The 20,017-nt window shown below is 47.3% G+C and overlaps 1 protein-coding gene across 5 annotated transcripts; it reads right to left on the bottom strand.

Annotated features, from left to right (window-relative positions):
* Positions 1-1,886: 1,886 nt before the first annotated feature.
* On the bottom strand, positions 1,887-19,974 carry DDB2 (damage specific DNA binding protein 2). 5 transcript variants are annotated; one of them, XM_066998755.1, is made up of 11 exons: positions 19,834-19,974; positions 15,743-15,926; positions 13,509-13,639; positions 12,831-13,022; positions 10,061-10,227; positions 8,814-8,913; positions 7,267-7,444; positions 6,039-6,184; positions 5,603-5,767; positions 5,240-5,285; positions 1,887-4,569 (listed from the first exon to the last, which is right to left on the bottom strand). In XM_066998755.1, the coding sequence occupies exons 2-11, from the start codon at positions 15,912-15,914 to the stop codon at positions 4,319-4,321; spliced, it is 1,548 nt and encodes a 515-aa protein (XP_066854856.1). In that variant the 5' UTR covers positions 15,915-15,926; positions 19,834-19,974; the 3' UTR covers positions 1,887-4,318. The 5 variants fall into 5 exon arrangements, with proteins under 5 accessions (XP_066854856.1, XP_066854857.1, XP_047921241.2 ...); XM_066998756.1 differs by lacking the exon at positions 19,834-19,974 and adding an exon at positions 19,048-19,203; XM_048065284.2 differs by lacking the exon at positions 19,834-19,974 and adding an exon at positions 16,701-16,970.
* Between the last annotated feature and the right edge of the window lie 43 nt (positions 19,975-20,017).

Genomic DNA, 20,017 nt, shown 5'->3' with positions numbered 1-20,017 from the left:
ATATGGCTCCTTGGTGGCACAGGGACATGAGGACATGTAGAGGCCTCCCCCAGCGCCCCCACGCACAGCACCATCCTTTGTGAGAGTACACAGGGACATCAGGGGGCACGTGGGATGCTCTGGGCTGTCCCAGTGTGCTGCACCACTGCTGTCCTCACATCCTTGTAGCGTTTGGAGGGACTCAGGGATGTGCAAAGGCCTCCTGGGAACATTCTGTGGAGCTCCCATCCCTTAGGGACACTGGGGGGACACTGGGACAGGCGGGGACCCTTCCGCCTCCATGCGTACTGCTGTTCTTGGGGCCACATTCTGGACAGACGCGGAGCCGTAGAGGGACACAGGGAGGGGCTTGGGGACATTCGAGATCCCTTTGCAGACATTTCAGGGGTCCCTCATGGACATTTGGGGGCACACAAAGTTAGAAGAAAGATCCCTAAGCTCCCACGTTCTGGACAGACACTAAGACTTGGGGCCACTCTGTGGCATCTTGGGGACATTCAGGCCCACCTCAGAGCCATTTTGGGGCCAACGAGGGCAGTTTGGGGGGCTCACCTCAGGAGGAAACTGCTCGTCGGTAAGAGTGAGGATGTAGCTGATGGTGGCGGCCTCGTAGTCGAAGCAGAAGTGGGCGAGGAGCAGCAGCAGTGCCGGGGGTGCTGCGGGGGCTCCCCACTCTGCGGGGCTGTCGGCAAAGCCCCGGGCGGTGCGGCAGAGCCAGCGCACCAAGGCCACCACCAGCCCTTCACGCACCGCCTCGACACAGAACTCCCCCTGTGGCCAAAACCAGAGAGTTACACCTCCCAAAATACCAAAACACCACCCCTGGCTGCTTAAAAGCTGCCACTGCACCATAAAAGCCTCATCTGCACCCCAAAGAACTGCTGCTGGGCACCGGTGTCGCACCCATGTCACCACGCAGAACTGCCCCCGTGACCAAACCTGGAGAGTTATGTCCCAAAAATACCACCCTGGGACCCCTAAAAACCTCCTCTGTAACCCCAAAACTGCCCCTGGAGCTTGATGTCTTCCCCATGACCCCCAGATCACCCCAGTGACCCCCATACTCCCCCCAAGACTCCCCCCACTGCCCCCAGCCCACCTTGAAGTAGGGCAAGCAGGCGAAGGCGACATCCTTGGCGGTGAAGAGCTGCACATAGGCCAGGACAGCCTTGAGCTGACCGGGAACAGAGGAGGCCAGCGTGGCCAGGAGGCTGGGGAGTCCAGGGCCCTCCTTGCCGGGGGGCCAGGGGGCAGCCAGCGCCTGGAGCACATCACCCAGGCACCCCAGGAAGAAGGTCTGCAGCGCCCGCAAGTAGCGGGCCACCCACTCGCCCACTGCTCGGGCCACCAGCGCAGTGCCTGCTTCGGCCCCGGCTGTGGGCAGCAGCTCAAGGAGGACACAGAGGCAGTGGTGGAAGCCGGGGACACTGCTGGGGCTGCAGCCCGTCCGCCAGCCTCCTCTGCGTCACCCCCTTCTGCCTGGTTCACCAGGCCTGGTGAAAAAAGCAAATCAAGTAAATAAAGCACATAAAGCACACGGCGTCAGTCGTGTTCACGCTTCAACACTGGGGAGAGACGCGGGAGGCGAAGACTGGACATCAGGGATGGGGACGCACACACTGGGGGGGAAACGAGGGCTGGAGATGGGGCTGGGGCAGTAGGGTGACAGGATGACTTGGGGGCATCATGGACAATAAGGGGGGCGTCGGAGATGAGGAGTAAATTAGGAACATCAGGAGGAAATGGTAATTTCGGGAGGTCGGGAAGAAACAACTTCCCACCCTCAGTCCGTGTCACATGTACCACAATCTTCTACAGCCTTTTAGACCCTCTCCAAATATAGGGACACCACACACATCTTCAGTGCCACCAAAGACCGACAGGGCTACTCTTACCATGCATGCTGCAAGTACTGCCATCTACATACTGCCTGGCCTGATGGAATAAGAACAAGCACTTGCCACCGGAAAGACGAAAATGTACCAGCTAAGCTCTACCTGCAGGTGCAGACAGATTATTTAACTCCTTTATAAAGAATCTGTGAAAGGCATTGATGAACAGCCAGCAGTATGATTTTAACCTGTGTGTCTATGTAAAGTTTAAGCCTCATCAAAAACAGCGCAAGAGTAGGAGGAGAGGAGAGCCCTGAAATGCCGAGGGCACGCAAGACAGTCAGCTCTGCCAGCACCTTTTCACCTGCTTGCCTTCAACCCCATAGGCCTTGCATCCCGATTGCTCCCTTCGCCCTGCACCAGGGCCATGCCTCACCTGCAGGCTGCAGTGCTCCTGGCTGAGGAGAGATGCCAGCCCCACAAAGAGCCATCAGAGCTCAGCGCCGTGCCATGACAGCACTCAGGGCCTTCCCTATCCACTTGCACCCCACAGCAGAGCATCCTGGAGCTGCACCCTGCAGCTGCTGCAGGGAACTTTATGCCAAGGGTTTACCACCTGCCTCGTAGCTTCTGGCAGAACACGAGACTGCAGCAGGCACCAGAAGCACCAGCACTTCACACGGTGATGCTGCACGTTCACTTCCTACTTTAAACTCCCTTTCTGGTGCAGTTCCCTTCTCCTCTTGGCGGCAGAAGCCAGATCTTGGGTTACAGACATTTCCTTTCCTTCCCCAATGGAGTACCATGGGGGCTTTTCCCTACACCATATTGGCATCTACCAACATGGGAACTCTGAATCAGCAGAAGCAACTTGCTGTTCTCAGCATCTTTCTCACCTTTTTGGCCTCTGAAGACAGCATCTAGGTCTGCTGCATAGCAAGACAGTCATAAAGAAAAAGCCACTGCCTGCGAGAACGGGCACAAGAAAGAGGTAAGAGAAAGTACATTGAAGGGGACCAGACCTGTTATTTTTAAAGGCAGCAAATTTTGCATATGCAGAAAAAAGGTTTCAATGATGATTTAGACGTTTTGACTGTGAATGACTTTCTGTAACTGTTCCAATACATTTCGTTTTCGTCATTAAAATCAAATCCGCACTGAACTCCACTCCTCCTGTTCTCTGAGTTCACAGGGCTAACCCCAGTGTGCTCAGTGTTGGAAAACAGACAGAACGTACTGCAGTACACCCCCTCCCAAGGGGAAACTGTGATTTACAGTCCCAGTAGCAGACAAGAGAATTGAGATAAACTAGTTTTGATGGCAGCAACCATGCATAGATACAGCTCATAATGCAGCCTGTCCAGCGACGAAGGGTCCATCGAAGACACAGTATTATGACTGACTTTTCTAGTTCTTGTACTGTTCTAGTTCTCCTAGCTCATCAGGAGAAAGGTCAACATCTTCTAACCTCCCAAACAAAAGCAGTTCAGCAGAATGTGCAAAGCACCCGCTCTGTATACCACAGAAGGACTTCAGTTTTGTACAAAACTTTATTCATGTCAATACTGCAAAACTACAAAAGTGAACACAGAGAATCTGAGCAGGCCTGGAGCCTGTCCCATCCACCAACCTCTGGAGCAGCAGCAAGGCCCCAGCTTTATTAACAAACTAGAATATGCAAAACTTTTCAGTTTAACAGCAGTTTTAAGATTTGGCTCTGAAAAGGGGTGTCTGGAAGAAATCCCTCATTTCTGCTTTACAACACTCTTCTCCAATATTCTGGCGTGCATAGGCATGGGTGAAAAAATTACCTAATTGGTAGCAAGAAAAAGCCTGGAGTTCTCGAGACAGAAACTACAAAATCAGTAGGTTCCCAGCTCTATACTGCCCCTGCATCCCACAAGGCAGATAAAGAGGTCTGGCGTGTTTTTTGTGGTCAGGTTAAATAGCTGCAAGCACAGAACAGGCTAAGCCTGAGGTTCTGACAGATGCACACTCTGCAAGAAGCTTGCATACGGGAAGGGCTGGTGTTCCCCAGGTTACCCAAGCTATCCATCACCTCACCCCTGCAAATATTCGACCTTTTCAGGACGTCAGTGTCGCTAACAAAAGCTTCCTCAGTTCAGTGTGACTAGGACTCTCTGGGGACCCCATCATGAGCTGCTCCACAGCACGCTACACGAGGTGATAACCTCTGTTACCAATCTGTTACTGGTAACAAGCAGATGTGGCAGGCTGGAAGCAGTAACTGCAGCAGGATCTGAAGACCTCTGAAGTTTCCCTGGTGCCTCAGAAAATGGGTGGTAATTCCACCTGGAGGACGAACTGACAACTCTCTAGAAGGGGAAGCAAAGGGAATCAGGGAAGCAAGATCAGATCCAGGGAGGAAGGACAAAGCAAGAAGGCTAATGCCCTGCAGCACTCATGCTGCCCACTGCCAGCACTGAATTTGTCCTCTATGATCCAGAAAGGATCAAAACACTAAATCAGTTTTCTAGATCCTTCCCTTTTCTCTTCCTTGCCTGTGATTTAGAATCTTTGCTCTTTGTTCTCATCTCTTCCACATCCCAAGACAGTAACTTAGCTTTCAGTTTGCTTGTCCCTGGGTTTGCCTGTCTCTGCCCTCCACGCCTGGACAAACTCCGGCTTCCGATCCCCTGTTCTGTCATGGCTTTCAGAAGATGTTCTTGCTTCTTCGCCACCATCTCCTCCCGGCTCCAGATCAGAATATTAAAGCCTGAGAGGAAAAATTAAACATTGTATTTGATGTAGATTTTCTGATGCACAATAACTTAGGCTATGCCGCTTAAATGCCAAAAATTCAAAATGTTTTGTCTGTTCTAAGACATTTCCAAGATAAATAGGATACAAAGATATTTATTGCAGACAATCTCCAAACACCCATGGAATTTTTCCTCTAAGTACGAAATGTAATCAAGTAATTTCTAATCTCATCTGTCACAATTATAAGACATAAACCTATAATCAGTTCCCTTAATCCTATACAGCCTAAGAAAAATTGAGTAATCTTGGCTGTGAAGCCTGGGAAATAAGGTAAGTCAAATAAAGGGAAAGTGCTACAGGCCTAGCCAGAAAAGGCCTTTTTTCCCCCATCCTGTGTTCTGGAACTGTTATATGGCCGGCAGATGGCAGCAGGGCTCAGGGGAGGCTTCTTCCCCTCCGGATCTCGTGCTCAGGAATGCTTGAGAGATGACTAGCAACCTGTTTCGTAACTGCAAAAGTGGAAGACTGACAAGATTGTCTTGACTTCCTTTACAGATGTAGAAAATTATAGGGGACTAGCAGTGAACGGGATCTGGGAAACCACACTCACGACTTGCTTTTAGTCTTGAGAAACAAGCTTACCCTTTCCCGGGTGCTTAGTGTTCCAGGTTCTCTTTACTTACCCATGCCAGAGGCCAGTGTGTCTCCCATAGGGTTAAATTTATTGAGCTGAAAGTGGAAAAACAATAAGAGTCTGTAAGAACATCACTGCTTACATAACAGAGGCGTAAGAGCACCACTGCTTACATAATGGCAACAAACAATCTGGAAAGCAGAATACTCCCTAAAGAGCATCACAGGAAACCCACAGATGACCATAGAACAGCCCCGCTCGAGTCAGCAGCTTTAGCCAGCAGCCACAACCCCACGAGACCGTGAGTCTGTCACAAGTAGAGAGGACGTTCCTATTGTTCTCGTCCCTAAAGCCCATCTCTTGGCTGCAGTTCAACACACAGAGGTAGTTTTAGTTGCAGTGCCCAACTCACCGAGATGATACCAGATGCGTTTGGGTCATGGAGCTGACAAACCATCTCCCCGGTGTTTCCATCAAATATGTCAACAGTCCGTAGCTCATTCACCGTGTACCCAGGGAACTTCGGGTCTGGGTAGCGACCCGCTACAATGAGGTCGTAGCGAGGATGCCATGTCGCCTAGTCACAGAGCAGAGCGATGGGGAGTTAGAGATGGGCAGAGCTGATGCTGACACACACCAGACAACTGCAGCGTGAGCAGAAGTTTGTCCATCCCACCCACAGCCTGAGAAACACAAGCATCCTCAGCGGAATGCTCTGCAAGAGCTGCAGCAGTGTAAATATCCACCCACCAACGTCGTATCCTGCCCAGACATCAGACCATTTCTTTTAAAGCCTGCTGCTAGCACCAAGGGTGATGCTCCTCTCGGACTATACTGGCTTAACTCACCTTAATAGGTGTGAGGTGCTGGAACTGCCGATGCGGGTGTGGGATCAGATGCTGTGGCTTGGTCCAGTCTGAACACGAGTAAACCCTGATTTCATTGCGCTGGTCTGTACTCAGCAGCTTGGCACCATCTGTTGGGCTGAAGTAAGCTAGGAGAGGGGGGACAACGAGGCAAACAAGAGATCACAATGCTGTGATTGACAAGAAACACAGAAGTCACATTTCTCTGACTAGAAAAATGTCAACTTGTTTCTTTGTTAAACTAAGAACGTACATGTGGCCACGTGCCCCAACAGAGAAGACTTCACCTGTCTCAAGCAAACTCAGAGCTCTTACAGTAAGCTGAAACCTACAGCACTGGGTTACACAGGAAGAATCACTATTCCCATTTTCGAGTCAGAAACAGACATAGCCAAGAAAGGAACTTGTTCGTTCAGATGGGAAGTCACCAGAAAAGATGGAAACAGACACCTGCAGCTCAGACTTCCACAAACTGGTAAAACTGCAGCCAAGAAACAGCCTTGAGTCCCACGCCCTGCTTTTGCCAAAGGGACTGTCCCAATAAATTCAGTTTTCTCATCTCAGCCACTGCTGATGTTTCAACACTAACAAGCACAGTGCCACAGTTTGTACAGCAAGTCTGAGGCCATCTGTAGCTACCCTATTTCACCTCCCTGCCTCTGGCCGCACATTCCCACTGCCTTCCTTGCTTATAAGCACCAGCAAAAGGAAGACAGCTGGCACGCAGGAAAGTTTTTCAGCAAGAAAGCACGAGCATCCTCTCTGTTAAACCTGTAAGGCAGTACCTCAGAAAACAATGAGCTCTAACCTGCCTAGGATAAGTCTGTCAAAAAACAGAATTTATGTGTGCTTCCACCATGAACACCAATTCTGAATAATTTACTCAGAAGGTTAAAAAAAAAAATACAGGTTAACAAGTTATATCAACCTCCTCCTAAAGGACTCAGGTAAAATTCATGTTCAATGTTTGTGTTTAAAAGTTACAGGATACTTGAACAATTTGCATCTGGCTGCACTGAGGCTTGCTCCAAAGTGTTTTCATCTCTTAAAAAAACACAAAGAGATAACTGGAAGAGAGAATCAACTCATGCTTTTTGGGAAGAAAAGCAACATAGAATCCAAAACTCATGAAGAAAGGAAGGAAGAAAAACACGTGGATGGGAGATTCAGCAGACATCTGTGTGACAAAATTCTTATCTCATGAACTTACCTGCATTGACAGGTTTGTCATGAGGAAGCACATGAAGAAAATTAGTTTTGTCTTTGATGTTTCTGAGGTCCCAGATTTTGACTGTCTGATCCACAGATGCTGTGGCCAACAGCCACTCACATCGAGAGTTAAACTCCACGTGAGTTACTTTCTTCTTGTGCAATTTCAGCTTCCAAATCTGAAGCAGAGGAAACAAACAAAAAAAATCATACACACAAAAAAAACAAGGACTGGATTAAAAAAATGAAATGAGAATCTCCTAGTGCAGAGTAAAGAGGTCATACATTTACAGAGTTAAAAAAATAAAAATAAAAAACCTTCTACAATACACCTACTGGAAACAATAAAGGAGAAGAATGACCTTGGAACTATTTAATCATGGGAGAATCTCTGATCCACCAATTTATTACAGCTATAGGAAAGAAAAATACAATCCCTGTTTCATGGAGGGAAGTATTAATGTCACTGGTAAGACCTCATGTGGAATACTTCATGCAGTGCCAGTCTTGCAGCTGCACGAAGATTAAAACAAACTGGAACAGGTACAGAAATGAGCCACCAACATAATAATAATAAGGAAGGGCCTACTTTGTGGAAGATCAGAAAAGCTTGCTTTATCTTAGTAAAAATGACAGGTGATGGGATACAACTGGCTTCTAGAAACGTATCAGAAAAGAAATAATTGAAATATTTGTCCTTTCCTTATAAGCAGAACAAATGGATATAAACTGACTATCAATAAATTTATATAGGATGCCAGAAGATTATTTCTAATCAAAGGAGTAAAGTTGGCCCACCCTCTATAATAATGGGTATCTCCTGAGTGCAGAAAAGCCCATCAAATTCTTTCAAGAGAAAAAAATAAAGAAAGCAACTAACCTTTAATGCACAAAACTCATGTACTCGTAACTCTGCTCACTAATTTACACAGCTGCTTCTGGCCACAGCTCACCAGGCGGCACGCTCTTACAGATGTTATCCTTGCAGGCAGGAGAAATGGTAACTCCAGTGCGGCGGTACAGCAGGCTCTTGTAAGCAGGGCCACTCCAATCCTATTCTCTAATAGGTTTCTGTACTGCTTCAGAGTCTGCCTCTGCCTGCTCTCTCATGTCTAAAAGCAGTAGTGCAATTTATATCCCAATGTTTGTTGAATTACTGTTAGGTACTTACTCCACAGTCATGGAAAGGTGTCCATCAAAGCAGCACCTCCCAAATGACTGCTATCAGTGCGCTAAATTTTTGAAAGCATGAAGGTTGCTGGCAGAAGGTATTTAGGTTCTTCAGGTTACCATATAACTCCTCTGCCCAGTAACAAATATATTTAAGAAAAGGGCAGCATATCACACAGTCCCTGTTTGAGAATTGTTACTATTGTGCTGACCAGCGTGCTTGGCAGAAGCGGAGGAAGTCTCAGCACCTAAACAGCAGATAGACTCATCTCCTCAGCTGCAAGGCACTTTTCCACTTTACTGGGCCCCTGTAGTGCAGGAAAGTACATGAGCCATGCAGATTCCCATAAAGGAGATGCTGTAAGGAGCCATACAAACCTCTTCACCAGAAGTGCTGAGCAGAACCACGTTGCCCAAATTATCGCCTGTCACCACAGTGCGGCAGCTTGCAGAAACATCAACGCTGCAGTACCAGCAACTAGAGGGAAAGAGACAAAAATCAGTGCTGCCTCCCACAGGCAGCTGAGCTCTGGTTCACATCTTGTCCCTTCCTGACAAAGGAGACTGCAACAGATTGTAATTGCTGTCTCCTGCCTGATCTGATGGGGTGGCCCTGAACATCAAGAAGGGGTCCGGTTTATCAGCAGTGCTTGCTTTTGGTGACTGGATATGAAATAATTTCCAAGTAATTTGTGAAGTGCTCATTAGATAGAGTGTGACACGTGGGGACAGTGGAACATAACAAAGGCTGAAAAGTCCCTTGGAGCCTGCACATGGATACACCTTGGGAAAGATCAGAATACCCATGCAACACTGCCAAACATACAGAAACAGCTTTAAAATAAGGTTTTCCACAACACAGTGAAGCAGCAGTAAAGAAAAGACAAAAGCTTTGGATTGGAAAGTTGCACCTCTAAACCATCTCAACTTCATGCTTCAAGAAACAGAACTGAGTAGAGACTTATCTGATAAAGACATATTTCTTAACCCCAGCTCTGCTGGGAGGGTAGGGCCAGTGAGAGTAAAACTGGGGTCCTTTGGGAACCTGTAAGGAAAGCTTCGCTTGCAACTTATTGCAAATTATTTTTGAATTCAAGGCAGTGGGAATTAACATGGTAAGCCTGAACACTCCAGGGGGCAGTAAGGTAAACCCAGTAAGCTGAAACTTTGATTCTTCAGGAATGTTTTTTGGCCTTCCTCTGCTGCCTGAGCTGCTGCACACAAAGTGCCCAGAACACGGATCACAATGAAGAGCAGAAAGCACATTCTGCTCTTCTCACCTCACACTTTATACAGCAAAGCTTTGTCAGTACCTGCAAGACAGGAGATGGTGTCACCAGAAATAACAGCAGAAGGTGCATGCAGCGCACTCAGCTACTGCAAAAACCCAGGTGCCCTGGGGCTGCCTAGCTTGTCACCCGCCCTGCAGCGCTGGAGCTGGGGCCAGGAGCCTACCTGTGAGCTTCCTCACAGGACCACTTCACACCAAGGATCTCCTAACACTTGCAAAGAAGCAGATGTTAGTGAGCGCGAGCAGAGCCACAGCACTAACCCAGCGCTAAGGGTTAACCATTAACCACAGCATTAAGCAGCAGAGATTCAACCTTGCCCTGCTCCCTCCTCACCAAACATTATGGAGCTCATGGCCACAGTCCGGGGCACGGGAGATCACCTGCACCGCTCTGCCCTCAAGGTCCTGCAGGCTTAGGGTGCCATCCCCTGATGCCACATAAAGCTTCACTGCCTCATAAGGACTGAACTTGATGTCTCCAAGAGAATCTCCCGGCCCTTTCTGGAATACACACAAAGCCAAAAGGCATCAAGGTTAGAGTGGAAAAAAAAATCTTAATACAACTCCTCTCCTGGAACGCACTGCCGGTTTCCCAAGGCACGATGCTCCGCCTTCTGACAGGGGATGCATATAAGATCTTTCTGATCTGTTTCAGATCTGAGCACATACATTCTGAGCCTCTAGGTTCAACCCCAACACTTTGGGCTGCAAACTTCACTAGCAGAACTGCTTCCTCTGCTGCTGAGGGAAGGAAAAGTATACAGTGAACCACCTGGCTCAGACCAGCCTTAGGAGATCAGAAGAAAAACCAGCACCACTGCATGCAGAAGCTACCTAAAATCTCATGACAGCACTGCACCAAGCTTTTCTTACAGAGGCTTCGCACACCAGTTCACTATAGCCTCCTTCCAGTGCCTTACCTAGTCCTTCTCAAGGTACCAGCAGGCAGCACAAGAGCAGTGCCAGGAGAAATTCTACTGCTAGCTACAAGGCACAAGAACCTCAATGTTTTTCCCCATTCCATCTACTGAGGAAACGTGGAAAACATACACAAAGGTAGAAAAGAAGGATGCAGACTGGGAATCCCCAAACTCTGATCTGCACTCCTCTGCTGCTCACAGAGCAACCATTTAATAAAGTTACACGGTACACATTAGCTGTTAAGAGGCCAATGAAGACGAAAAGCCCACCCACAGAGCTTGCCTGTCCTCACAGCAGCGAAGAAAGACTGCGTGTCCTTTCAAATCCAGGCACTACCGTGACAGGGATCCACTGGGATACGAGGTCTTCCTGTCCCACCTTGCCTATCTGACCAGTCACCCCAGCACCACTAGGGCTCACCTTCTGCCTTAAGACAAGACTGCAGCTGGAACAGCCGCTTTGGAAACCAACCATGAAACCTGCTACCAGAAAGAATCAGGTGGAGAAAAGCAAAGAGGAGGCTAACCCCATTTCTCTCACTTACCTACAAGCACTGAAGTAACTAATTGAAGAGGTCAGGCTTCCTCATGAGTCCACAGAATAGTGTGAGAGGGTGATTCTAAACACAGGCAGACAGAGTTGCCTCTAGAGATTCATCTCCTCATTCCTCTGAAGGATCCGAGTCTTAAATTTTGATATTTTATATAAGAAGCACCAAAAGTTAGGTGGGACGAACTGGTGTGATCCTTATGACATGTACCACTTAAAGCCAGTGATGTTTGTGGAGAAGGACTGAGGGGACTACAGATTGCTCTGTAAAAGCCATCTGGCAGCGAGCAGCACCGCTACCAGGTCAAGAGGTCAGAAGGTCCCCAGGGCAGAGCTACAGAACATAGAGCTGAGGAAATCCACCCCACGCTCCCACATGTAACAGGTAGTAAGCAAGCATCTATGTCCTTCCCCTTAATGAGGAAGAGCTCTCTCCTACCCACCACCCCATTTCAGAGAAAAATAAAAAGGGAGAGTGAGCCTCCTCAGAAGCGAGAGAACTTCTGAAATTTAGAGGGTAAAGGAGGTCTACGTGGCGAAGAAGCCCAGCTCCCACATATTAGAGACCAGCATCTCCCTCTCTCTCTGTAGTGCTCCTGCCAGCAGGACACAGAGGCCCAAAACATTGCTGTATTTCTTACTCCCAGTCCTCGGAGATGGTGAAGACCCGGAAAGTATTGCCATTAAAATCCTGCAGGGTGGTAGTGCCGGCAACTGACGAAGTGTACAGCTGGCTAGGGTTAAAAGGGTTAAACTTCATTCCTGTGATGGCCCCTCCAGCTCCCATCTACAAGGAAGGGGATGAACAAAAGAAAAATCCACTGAGTGATGGGGAAGGAGGAAAGCGTGTTCTCTAAGTCTGCATTCTCTGCTACGTTCTTAACAGCAACAGCGAAACACACCACAGCCCTCCAGGAGACAAAGACAACCATGCCTTCCCACATGACAGTTGTCTAGGCAGCTGCCCTCCCAGAGAATAGAACTGCAACTCCGCCAGTCCCCCAGCAACGTGCTCCTTGGCTGACATCACACTATTAACAAAAACAGAAATACAACCCTGGAATTTTTGGAGGATAGAATTCCTTCCAGTGCACACCTATGTTAATTTAGGAAGGGACAAAAGAGTCTTTTAAAGTCCCTGTAGGAATGCCAATGGCTGAATATACTATGGGGCATGCTAGCTATACAAACCACTCATTCTAGCTTAGTTTTTTACTTCAGATGAAGGAACTTTGTTTCTCTCCACTCAAAGATGTTTCTTCATCTGACACAGAATAAAAGGTGAGCAGAGAAAGATCAAGACCTAAACCAGACAGACCCTCTCTGCCTATTTGCTTCTGGCATCCCTTTAAAATAAATGTTTTGCCAGTTGCTGAATTTGTTTTCCCACTGAACACACATCAAGTACAGTTTCATTATGAATTTACTCAACAAGCCTCTGCTCTCCCTAGTGCTAGAACAATCTGGAACTGAGGAATGACATGCTGCTGCATCTCAGTCCTGCCCCACGGCTGGCTACTCTGCAGCCCAAGGCCTTCACGTGTTTCTCACAACAGATCCCAGTTTTGACCTGCAAATATTTGGTGGTGCTCCAGTTTTCCCCTCCTACCCATTCCACACACCCAGAGACTTACCCCTTTTATAAAGCAGGTTTTAGTAAGTACTTCGTAGTCCCACAGAATGATGTCTCCACCTTTGGAACCAACAGCTACAGTACTTGGGTGTGTTGGATGCCACTCCAGGCATGTCACTCTCCTGTCAAAGGGACTTGCTGTTCGGAAGAGGCGGTATGAGGTCAGAGAACGCAGAAAGGGCAGCTGGAGACACTGTTACAAAGATAAAAGATAATTATGACTTTTGCAGGGATCCCTGAGTATCTCTGAATGAGGAGTGCTAACAATTTCTAATCACCACCAGTTGTGGGACATTCACAGCAAAGGCTAAGCTCCTCTGTGCAGAGTACATGCTGTGCCCATGGGAAACAATCTGGACCACGCAAATCCACATCAACCACAGAACTCAGAAAGCAACAGAGAACCGAGAGATACCATGCTTTAAATGACGTACAGGGAGCTAAGCCTCTTGGGCTGAGCTAAGAAGGCAGGATAACTAATATTAACGAGGGAGGACAACACGTCTCCCTGTCAGAAATAAGACCTTGATGACTATGTCATTACTGTGCATCCAGAATGTTACACTTCACCTACAGCTACAATGTTATAGGCCTCCATCCAAATTGCTTGCAGCTTAACAATACCGCATAAAAAAAAAAGTTAGGACATCGAACAGGTCATGAAGGAGGAACTCCTCACCTGCCTGAGCTGTGCCCGGATGGAGCCTCCCAGCATGTTCTGGTAGACATAATGAACAATGCTGCACCGCCGCCCCAGCTGATGGAAAAGGGCTCCGGTCTTTCTCGTCACAGACCCACCTGCACTCCGACCTGCCAGAGAGGAAAAGAGTAAAACTTACTGGGAGCCAATGCCGGTCATGCTCACTCACTAAACAACACGGGAAGACGTCAGCATTTGCTGCTAAACCCACGAAAAGCTTCAGCCACAAGTGAAAAGACTAAATGACTCTTACACGTCTAAGGTGCAAGCAGCCTTTGCAACTGTGGAGCCCAGTGCTCCCCCTAGGCTGCCAAACTTTGTGTATGCTTCCTCATGACAAAACTTCCTTCTCCTAGCCAAAGATTTAGCAAAAAGACAGCACGAGAGGGAGGACTAAAGCAAACTCTCAGGTGGTGCATCTCTTGGACAGTATACAGCTTGAATGGTTCATACCCAAAATGTACTGAGGCCATCCAAAGCCCCAACAACTTGGCAATATGCAGTGAGGCGGGGGCGAGCCCCTGTGTACAGGGGAAAGAAGGTCAGACTTGTGAAGAGCAGAAATGTTACACCTGAAATTTCCCCAAGTGTAGCAATAGGAGTCCCCACACAGTTCCTGAAATGCCTGATTGTGAATGAGAATATTCTATCTGCTTGTGCTGTAGCCCATACAGTCTGCCTACAGCACTGTGAGGTTTGTTTTTGATAATAGACTTGCTGACGCCTCATCGCCCGAAAACCTTTCTGTTCAGGGTGATTTTTGCTGAGAGCACAGCATGCTTCTACATTTTGTTCATGTTCCAAGTTTTATCTTCAGGGACCTTTAGATAAAAACAAGATCTGTTCGCAGTCCCATGTCTATGATCTAATCATCCCCATGGCAATGGACTGTAACACCTCAGTAGATCTAGATGTCAAATGAGAAAGATGCCTTTCTTAAGAAACAAAAATGCTACTTTCATTTAAGGATACTAATGAAAAAACAGAAGACCAAAAACATAAGGATCATTCTGTGTGATTAGAACCTAAACAAAATCTTCCTTTAATGCAAGCCTGGAGCCTAGAGACTAAACTTCTTTATTCACATGCTAACATAGTGCTAACACTTGCCACACCTGTTGAAGTGGGCATAAAAGGATTTATAATTCCTTTTTTCCTCTTTTTTCCTCCACAGAAAAATCAGCATCTACAGTTCCTTCTTCAGAAGTGGGCATATTTTTTCAGATTGAGTTTGGTTACAAAGGATAATTTACTAAGAAAAAACTTCAGGCCTTTTTAGAATCTGCTGTAGGAAACACTTAAAAAGAGATTTCGACTGCAAGAAACTGGACCTGTCCTATATAATTTAGGAGAAATTTTTTTTTTTTCCAAAATATATTAAAATCAATATATAAACAGTAATGAAGTGTTACGATTTTCTCTGGGGGTTTGGATGTTTTTCTCACAAAATATGTAAAAAGAACAGAAAAGCTCAAATGCAAAGATCTTTTTAAGAAAGATCTTAGGGAAAAATATGATTGGTCTCTTCTTCCTCAAAGTACTAACTACATCCAACTCCTTCTGAAACTTAGGGGAACTACAGGTGCTCACCGAATCTGAAAATCAGGCCGTGAAGTTACAATGAAATACACATAGATAAGTTGACTAGAGAAGGTGCTTTAACTATCCACAATTACGTCCAGAACTCCTTTCCAACAAGAGTATTTTGCCTCCATGACCACTGTTCACACTGCCAACTGCTCCAAATTTTATAACTCCTACTTGCTTTAGGAAAGGTTAGAATATGCACAGATCAGGTGGAAATGCCAGTTTAGACTGCACGCTGTAGGATACCAACCTTACAGCTATGAAACTGCATTAAGAATTGCATGGAAGAAAAAATGATTCATTACCAAGGCTGTCTGTCCTACAGTAAAGCAGATATCTGCTAATTCAGGAATTCCACAGAACTCTCCAATGTGCTGTGATGGCATTATCAGTGGGCAGGCTTCTACCAAGGGGTACAGAGTCTCAAAAATGAAGGACAGACATGCACAGACACACTTTCACTAGACAGATAATTGGAGGCTGCACTACCCTGATACATGTCTGTGTATCACTTGAATATGTAACAGAGTCATCTGAACATGACTCTTGGCATTCTCCCTCTTCAACTAGTTGATGCCTGTGATTTAGGGTAAATCTGGCTGGGAGAAACAGTAAAAAAGCGTTACCGATTTTCTCTAGGGGTTTGGATGTTTTTCTCAGAAACAATTTCTTTGCTAGTGGTTCGTTCTCTAGTTCCTTGTAGTCCAGTTTCCTTTTCCCAGACGATTGTGTCTCTTCTGACCAATGCTCATGTGCCCTCTCATGCTTCTTGTCCTTTGGCTGATTTACTGGAGCCATTCTGTCTGACCACTGGAAGCAAATAAAGCACGGAAGGTAAGACTGTCACAGACTTTTAACCAGACGACAGAGAGGAAAACTGGAGTGAAATTTATCCCAGTGGCCTGGAAGTAGTGATTATACCTGTAGCCTCTTTCATCAGCATGACAGTAGCTTTTTGTTGTGCTCTGCTGGAGAGGGGAACAGGTTCAATAAACTCTTCTTTGTTCCCATATGAAAATGAGTGTATCCTGAAGCACTAGGGTATGTTTTGACAGATGTGCCTCTACAGAAATTTTAAGCTTAAAACCCACAGATCTGCATAAAGCACATCTGTGCAACCACATAATACCCTAACTGTTCCTGCAGCAGCTCACACTGAGCTCTTCAGATTCAGCTAAGGAAAAGGTCTGAGCTGTTACGAAGACGGCCAAGGCTGACTGCTTTCCCACCGAGCATGTTCAGGGGACGCTTCCTACTGAACGGCCACCACCTGGTATTTGGGCCGGGCTCCTGCGCTGCGCGGCAAACACGCTCCGAGTGTTTTTCACCCCGGCGCCTCGCGTCCGGGCCCCCCCCAGGCCGGCTGGCGCGGCGCGGGGCTGCCCCAGCTCTCCGCCTCCTCCTCCCGGCCGGCGGGCGCCGCATCCCCGGGGGCTCCCCGGGGAAGAGCCTGCTCCGGGCCGGCCCCCCCGCTGGCGCCGAGGTTATGTAGGGACCAGCCGTGAGCGCCTGCGGGCGGTGCGGGGCCCGAGGGTCCCCGCGCGGCGCCCTCCCCGGGCCCCGGCCGTGCCGCCCCGCTCTCACCTGCGCTCCGCCGGCCTCCGCAGCCCCGGCGCGGCCCAGGACGGCGGGCGGCAGCCGGCCCCTCCCCGGAGCTTTCATAACCGGGGCGGGGAGGAGCGGGGGGGCAGCGGCTGCCGGCCCCGGGAGCGGCGCCGAGCCCCGAGGCGGCCTCGGCAGGGCCCCGCCGCCATCTCGCAGCCGCGGCCGTCAGCGCCGCCGGGCCCGCGGCCGGCCCCAAGCGCGGGGACAGAGCCTCTGAGGCGGCCTTGGGGGGTTAACGTCGTCTGCTTCGGGACTTGTGCTCCTGGATTAGGTTCTGCGGCGCCAAACGGGGTTATTAAAGCTGCGCGGGGAGGGCCCAAAATAGACCAACCGAACAGCGCCCGAAAAAAGAAGAGATACTATTTAAAAACACGACTTTCACAGCAAGATGCACCTGGTGTCGAGCTGTGGTAGAGCTCGACAGAAAAACATGGGCTTTAGCTGGGGAAAAAGTCATGTCTGGATCAACTCAGAGGCTACCAGACCTTACCCTGGGCAGCACAGGAGAGAGAAAGTAAGACAATCCCCAGCTGGAGGTACACACACCTCCCTCCCTCTCCATCCAGGAGGGAGGCTGCTGCCTGCCTTGCCTCCAGAGCAGCAGGCATCCCATGCTTCAGGTCCCTATCAATATTCAGAGTAATAACGTCCTGTCATCCACACAGCTGGCTGCGAACACAGGTTCTAAAATATCTCTGTGTAACCGCTCCTGCAGTTGTAGGTGTGTTGTTTTTTTGGGGGGGGACAGGGGGTTCTACTCAAATTACCTATACATTTTCTCACATATTAGGAATCGAACTGAAAAACTACTAGGAGAAGCTATAAAAAGCCAAACTCCAGACCTTTCTGCTGCACTGCAACAATGTTGTATTAGTTGCTAGCATCCTAAAACTGAGTATCAGAATGACCTGAAAAAAAATCATAACCGCTGACAGACGTCAGTTTTGACATGTTGACAGACAACATCAGACATTTTTGAACATGTATGCCAACCTGACCATAGCCTTACCAAGCACTTGTGTAATACACAGCATTCTTCTGAGAATTGTATCTATTAACAAAAAATAGCAATAGCAATAACTGAAAGTAGCATTTACCTGCTTTCCTCAGAAACCTCGAAGGCTTGATTTCTGGGAAGGGAAACTACTAGAGAAAAATAGCCTCCTTGTCTTGACAATGATCAACGGTTTCATCTACAGGTCTGCACAAGTCATCGTCATCAGAGCCAGAAGCTGTGGAGGTCATCAGGAATCACCAACAAATCACCAATTAAAGGACATAAATCTTAACAAACTCTGTTTTTCACATACAGTAAAAGGTGTACATTTCTAAGTCTGTAACTGAAGACAAATGCCCCAATAGCAACTTTCTTCAAGCAGATTGAAAGACTTGTATTGCTTTCAATGATCTATGTATTAATCCCAAAGTAAACTCCAATGGTGTCATCTAGGTTACCTCCAGCAATGTTGTGTACTTCCTGTCCCCATTCCTTTCATCTTCCAGCGTTTGCTTCCCTGCACAGAGGGCATGCACAGCAACCTACGGGTTTCCTCATTGCGCTGTCATGGTTAGCATTTTCTATCAATTACTAACACCACGTTTGCTTTCTCTCTTAAGAGTCACCAGATTATTTTTGTAATTGTTATTCACTAAGGACAAGAATAGCAGATCACAAATCATGCACAGCAGAAAGGCTATTGGCATAGGGTGCCGCTGATTAGTACTGGTATGCCAGTACTAAGCAGATGTGGTACAAAGCAGGCCAGAGAAAGAGTAGTTTGAAAATAATATTCTGATATGTATTTACAGGCTCACACGCTTCAAACTAATGTATGCAGCAAAGTCAAAGGAGTATAAATATGCATGGGCTGGATATTAGGCTTGTTTTTACAATGCCTTCTGTCTGGTGTACGCTCTTGTTGAGGTTCCACCTTAGCTATAGATCACAGTTCTCTACTACAGAATGAAGCTGTCTTGTTGCTGGGTCTGGTAAAGCTATATTCTGACTAAGACCGTCAACTTCATGGTATTTGTAATACTAGTTGGTATTTTGCCTCCTTGTTGCCAGGATCTTTTTCCAAAGCATGAATGTTTTTGGCTACTTCAGTCTGACTACTGATGTAAAGAGTACCATTACAGCAACTTGAGTTTTGCCCGCAGATGCAAGCAAGACTTATATTCTGCTAAAAGGTAGGAAAAATTTTTCAATCCCCAAGAGATAGGAGTAAATATGCTATCTAACCTCCTTCTATCCCATGACCTTTAATAGGCTGCCCTGCATCAGGAAAAAGAGCAGAAGTATTGCTATTCTAATGATCTTGTTTACCTGAGCACTCAATTTTCCCTAAGCAATTCCAGTCTTAGAGGAAAGGAGTGAAACAGCCATGTTACGTAGTAGCCTCGCCACTTAGTCAGTACTGGGGACAGCCAGATCCGAAATGGAAGGCATCTCAGATGCTCAATGCATGGAGTATCAGTATCAAAATCTGCATAACATAAAATAAGGCAAACGCTGGATAAAGAATATTAATGAATTACAGGTTTTTGCTTTCCCCTACCTCATTAATGTACGTAAATTCGATAATGGCATTAAAATCTCATATTTGATTTAGAGAATCTCTGTGCCAAAGAATTGGCACTGGTTTTGTTCTTTTTTTTCAGGGGTGGTTTCTTATTTTTAAAATAAAAAAAAAATATTTTAGTAAGATAAAAAGTTAATGCTTATATTCTCAGTGATAATTAACTTCTAGGGTAAGATAAACGTCTTGAGTCACTTTTTGAAAGTACACTCACTGTTGTACCACATCCAGTGACATATCATGGGAATCTACACAGGGGAAAGTGAACTGAGGATTGGCCCCAGGGCAAAATAAGTGGAACGGTTTCTAAGATCTCCTTTCTAATAGGAATTCATAGTCTCTGAAGGTCCTCTGTAGAGGTACTTTTCTACCTCCTATAAAACTTGGGGCAGTTGTAAAGAGAGAAAGCATCCCTGGACTGCTCCAGAGAAGCGGGAGCACAGATTTACGGCATGTTCTTTCCTCTCTCCCTCCTGTAAGGCTCTCAAACTTTCCTCTCTCCACTGATTGCATAAACATCATGGCAAACTCACAGTTGGTCCTTGGAGGTGGGTCCCAAGTCTCTTGGAAGCAGTCAACAGGAGGGGGGCCAGCGAGGCCTCCAAGCGCTCCTCTACACGCTCTGTCCCAGCGTCATGGCAAACCACACCCGAGGCCTGGCGCTAGAAATGGAAACTCTGGCACACAAACCTCCTGGTACTTCGAAAAAGCTGGCTT

This window comes from Anser cygnoides, chromosome 5, assembly GCF_040182565.1.
Source record: "Anser cygnoides isolate HZ-2024a breed goose chromosome 5, Taihu_goose_T2T_genome, whole genome shotgun sequence".
Taxonomy (NCBI): domain Eukaryota; kingdom Metazoa; phylum Chordata; class Aves; order Anseriformes; family Anatidae; genus Anser; species Anser cygnoides.
This window is presented reverse-complemented; position numbering and strand designations above follow the sequence as displayed.

Excerpts from the sequence above, each read along its gene's own strand:
- DDB2 (XM_048065284.2), bottom strand. The coding sequence starts at position 16,778 with ATGAAAGCTCCGGGGAGGGGCCGGCTGCCGCCCGCCGTCCTGGGCCGC. Across the intron at positions 15,927-16,700 it reads CGGAGGCCGGCGGAGCGCAG|TGGTCAGACAGAATGGCTCC; the intron begins GTGAGAGCGGGG and ends ATTTGCTTCCAG. Across the intron at positions 5,768-6,038 it reads AGCACCTCACACCTATTAAG|GCGACATGGCATCCTCGCTA; the intron begins GTGAGTTAAGCC and ends CTCTGTGACTAG.